We start from the raw sequence: 5,224 nt of genomic DNA, 5'->3' as shown, positions 1-5,224 counted from the left end.
ACTGTGAGTGTCATTGCCTTCAACACTCCCGGGAGGATAGGAGGAAATGTGAAGATCTCAAAGATGGACTTGTCCCCCTTTCTACAGATGGTCTAGTGTAAGTAGATTTTATACCTAAACCGTACATTACCATGCGCTTACAAATTATGGACTTGTCCCCCTTTCTACAGATGGTCTAGTGTAAGTAAATTTTATACCTAAACCGTACATTACCATGCGCTTACAAATTATGGACTTGTCCCCCTTTCTACAGATGGTCTAGTGTAAGTAGATTTTATATCCAAACCGTACACTACTACCATGTGCTTACAAATTATGGACTTGTCCTCCTTTCTACAGATGGTCTAGTGTAAGTAGATTTTATATCCAAACCGTACACTACTACCATGTGCTTACAAATTATGGACTTGTCCCCCTTTCTACAGATGGTCTAGTGTAAGTAGATTTTATATCCAAACCGTACACTACAATGCGCTTACAAATTATGACGCACACCCTCAAATAGGTGTTATGACGTGTGGTTTGGGTGATAAAACATTGAATCTGCAGTCTAAAGTAAGAAACACGGTTGGATTGTAATGTTAGCTTGAGACAGTGTATATCGTTTCTTGGAGTGAACACAACTAAAATCTCATATTAATTGGTCAACATGCTAGCTTTGATGTATGTATGTATGTATGTATGTATATATATATATATATATATATATATATATATATATATATATATATATATATATATATATTCTCACCTCGTTTTTTTTGTTACTTTCTCCAACAACATTGTTTCATCAATATCTTGGAATCATCAGGGAGGTCTGGTGTCAGGGGGAAAAAATGTAAAATGTTGTTTTTAACACAAAACAACAACATTACAACAAAATTCCTCCTAGACACCAGAACTCCCTGATGATTCCAAAGTTTGGATGAAACAATGTTGTTGGAGAAAGTAACAAAAACGAGGTTAGAATAAATAAATAATTCGATCCAAGAAACTGTCGAGCACTTTGCGTGGTTCCAGCTAACTCCCCTCAACCATTCCCATACACACGCACACACACACACACACACACACATACACACACACACACATATATATATATATATATATATATATATATATATATTGGTGTCTGTTCTGTTTAACTCCGCAAATAATGCTCTTTCTTTCCTTTAATGCCCTTAAGACTTCACTTCACTTATCTTCTTTATTTACTATTTAAAAAATCAAAATGTAGTGGGTTTTTTTCCTTCGTAAGAATGATTCTCAAATTAATTGATTTGACGTCAAGAACTGTCATTGTGATCACGAATTTTTAATGTGTCAAAATCTATTTTTAGCCAAATTAGATGCATGCCCTAGAAATTGTTCTTCTTGAACTTCAATGTTTTTTTTTTCATTTTTTTTTTCACAAAGGATATTAGTACGGATACTTTGCTTTTATTCTCTAGTAAAAAATGTTTTTTCCCAAAACTAAAAGGATATATAATTTCTATACACAAAGAGATATGCCATTTTCCTCATTAGTTTCATACCTCCCAACCCCCCCCCCCCCCCCCCTCCCCCACCCCCCTTCACACACACCTAATCATCCATATTTATTTCTAACACTTTTCAGATGCATAAAGGAAGGTAACTGTAACATTCCACCCTGCATTCACGGTGATTTTGATGTAAAAACTGGATTCTGTCCCTTGGCGGACCAGTCCTATATGCCAGCTCACGCGTCTGATAACCAGGAAGACAGACGACACGACAGAAAACATCTGGCACGACAGAATCCAAGAAACAATTCAAAAAAATCTACAAAAAGCTCTACAGATGGCAAAATTATAGTGGCTAAAAATAACACGCCTAAAAAAACGAAAGCAAAGAAAGAATTTCATAGCAAAACTGTAAAAAAGAAAATAAGCCATCAAGAAAAAAAGACTAGCTTAAAATTACGTAAAGTTAAACCCACCAAAAAATCAGTAGTGACGTCTCATCCAGAATCAAATTCAATACCTAAAAACCATCATAAAAAGGTGCCAATTAAACCTAAAAAGCACCATACAAAAAACTCAAAAAGAACTAAAAAATTCAAACATGGAAAATCGTTTTATGCTCTAGATTTTATGAAAAAGAATACCTCTCCAAATAAAGAGTATGCTTTTGGTCCTAACTCAGGCCCAAAAAAGCGCACTGCTCACGGCGCGCCGTACAATTTTAAAAAGGGGAGGAAAATGAAAACAAAATCTATATCAAACTCTACGACTGCTCAAAGTTCTTTGGGTCCAGAGCCTTTGACAATGCCACAGACGGGCAAAATACCACCACTATATCAAAATTTAACTTATTCTCCTTCAAGTAAACCTTCAGATGTTACTGCCACGTTGTTACCACATTCAAAAAGTACTCCCACTAAAACTTTTACAAAGAGATCAAAGTCTACGCTGCCAACTTCTTCCACAACTGCATCGATGCCTCAGAGTTCAAACCATAATCCAAATTCGACAATTTTAAACACGTTAACTACCACTGAAAACACAGAAAGTACTTTCGCCAAGACTGAGAACCCATCAACAGATTATTTACAACACGAAATAAATTCAAATGTGTCAAATCCTTCCAACAATAATGTTGTAATGAGCACATCAGAACAACCACCAGTCTATTTCAATGCTTCAAAGCCTCATACCATAACGTCATCATCATCACCCAAGTCTTCAAATCCTAACCGCAAAGTCTCTACTTCAAAAAAAGCTCCATCGCCCTTCACAATCTCCTCACAGACTACAACAACATCAAAAACATCATTTTATAATAGCAAGAATTTGGAAAAGTTCGATGATAAAGAAAATCTTCCTGAAAAGGGTCTTTCCTCAGATTATACCATGATATCCACAGAGGACACAATCAAGTCTATGGAAAAAGACGATTTTGCAGATTATATGGCCGAGGAAGACGCTCTGGATGCTGAATCGTTGCCGACAGAAGGGTCGGGATCAGACACCGAGAACTAATCGTAACCCTTTCTTCCCAATTATGTGGCGGTTTGGGTCTTTAAAGGGCGGTTTGAGTCTTTTCTAAAAACAATTAATTACCAATATTGGGCGGTTTTAATCATTCTGTATCGTCATTATAGGTTAAAAAACAACCTTTATGGTGACAAATTTTAATAATCTGTGTTGATACCCATTTTGCGACCTAATTTGGGGGTCTGAATTTAAAAAATATAACAATCTTGTGGCAAACGTTTCACAAAAAACTAATGATGGAATGACCTCCATATTCTTCCCTCATGTCAACATTGTGCCATAGTGTGTCACCATAGAGAGATTTTAAGGCTTTAGCTTATGGATTTTTATTAGAACATTACAAAGTTGAGAATCACAATTTTATAACAAAATTGAAGTTAAAAATGTATAATTTGGATTATAATTCAAAATACACATACCTTACCAAAATAAATCTCTCCATGGTGACATACTACATTATCTTTGTGATAACTGTGGACATTTTCAGACAACTTCATTGAATAGATTCTGAGAAACGTATCCCATACCCTTAGAAAAATGACATATTGAGAAAATTGCAAAATATCTTTCCGTTATACACACTTTTCTTACTACTTGTACCTTTTTCGACTACGTTTTTCGTGCCTTTATAGTCTATTTTAAGAAATTGGATTTCAATAAAATAATATTATTTCTAAGATAATATAAATGTCGTTTTCCACCAAAATCTCAAAATAAACTTTTTGAATGAATTTCCGAATAATTAGACCCAAACCGCCCCTAAATAAAAAAAATCATCATATCCAAAACAGCAGAATGAGCATGTTCTCGGATTCAGAATTCTTTTGTATATCACAATCTTTGAAGAAAAGACCTTCTCATAGCTAAAAGAACAACAGTACTGCTGTGTTGAGGTCATTTTGCTGAGCAAAATTATGTGTCACATGTTTATATTTTTGATATAAGGTGATTGCGTTTTTCAACGATTCTGTACGTATATCATCGGGGGAGGGGGGGGGGGGGGATGTGGCTTATTTACCAAATGGCCTTAAAATGGATAGTAAAGAGAGAGTTAAACAGCAGTCGGTGGTCCCGATGGCTCATCGGTAGAACACTCGCTTAACACGCAAAGGGACCGAGATTGATCCTGGGTGCAGTCAAGATTAAAATTAAAAATTCAGACCCCCCCCCCCTGTCCACCCAGCAGTGATTGGGTAGTTGGGTCTGTTAGATATGGCGAAACGTACTTTGCGGTAGACTAACGTCCTATCCAAAGGATAGCATGCAATTGCTATTGTCCGTTTCACGCTAGAGAAATCCGGCTCCATGGGCCCAATGACTCCGAAGGACTACTTTCCTTTTTGACACCCTGAGACAATACCTGCCCTATGCGGTTTGTAACATATTTCAGGGATAATGCATTAATTGGCAATAGATAGTATGCGCTTGGCTAAGAAGCTCATAACATTGACATCCGGAAGTATAACGGACCAACACACAAAACGGTGTGTATCCATGAACGTTTATAGTCAGGTTAATACAGTTCAGTGAACATTACTCATAAACGAGGATGGCAAAAATCAACAACAAAGACCTGAGTGACGTCATCTTCAAACTATCTATAGAGTTTTAATAACAGACGATGCGTATCTATGTGAGGTCGTGTCAAGTCGGTAAACATACTCTCACTCATAATGTTTATAATAATATGTCGTAATAATATGGAATTTGGCACTGATTTTTGCAGCTTACTATAGATAGAACGAAGATGACGCCACTCAAGCCTTTGTTACTGTATTTTGCCATCCGCGTTTGTGAGTGATTCTCACTAAACTGTATTATCCAGACTATCAGAGTTCAAGGTTATACATAGTTTTGTGTGTTGGTCCGTTATACTCCCGGATGGCAATGTTGTGAGCTTCTTGGCCAAGCGCATACTATCTATAATCAGATGTGATTTCTTCTCACTAAATATCTCTCAGACGTGTGTATTTGTACAATAGGCTTCAACAGTTGTGACGTCACTTCCCTCGTAATGACGCATAGTAACTTAGTAACTGGTTCTAAACTATCGGAACAATGGCGGACGCCCTTATGAAATACTTCTCCGACGAGCATAAAAGTGTATCCAGAGGAGAAAAAATTATAATTCTGATCATGCTTGGACTTTTATACATTCTGATCACATGACACGTGAAAAAGTTATAGCCAGCATGAAGAATAAAAAG

The 5,224-nt window shown here is 36.5% G+C and overlaps 1 protein-coding gene across 3 annotated transcripts in view; it reads left to right on the top strand.

The window, feature by feature from the left end:
• LOC144970469 (uncharacterized) overlaps positions 1-3,150 on the top strand; it is a 69,776-nt gene extending 66,626 nt beyond the window's left edge. For all 3 annotated transcript variants that reach the window (XM_078910150.1, XM_078910152.1, XM_078910151.1), the window contains exons 8-9: positions 1-97; positions 1,619-3,150. The exon at positions 1-97 is cut by the window's left edge and continues 50 nt beyond it. In XM_078910150.1, coding sequence (XP_078766276.1) covers positions 1-97; positions 1,619-3,002 — 1,481 coding nt within the window. In that variant the 3' untranslated portion in view covers positions 3,003-3,150. The remainder of the gene's footprint in view (positions 98-1,618) is intronic.
• Positions 3,151-5,224: the final 2,074 nt, after the last annotated feature.

The sequence above is a fragment of the Berghia stephanieae genome, chromosome 4 (assembly GCF_034508935.2).
Source record: "Berghia stephanieae isolate SIO BIC M18660-M18661 chromosome 4, UCSD_Bste_1.3, whole genome shotgun sequence".
Classification (NCBI taxonomy): Eukaryota; Metazoa; Mollusca; class Gastropoda; order Nudibranchia; family Aeolidiidae; genus Berghia; species Berghia stephanieae.
Note: the sequence above shows the minus strand (reverse complement) of the source record. Positions and strands in the feature narration are given on the sequence as shown.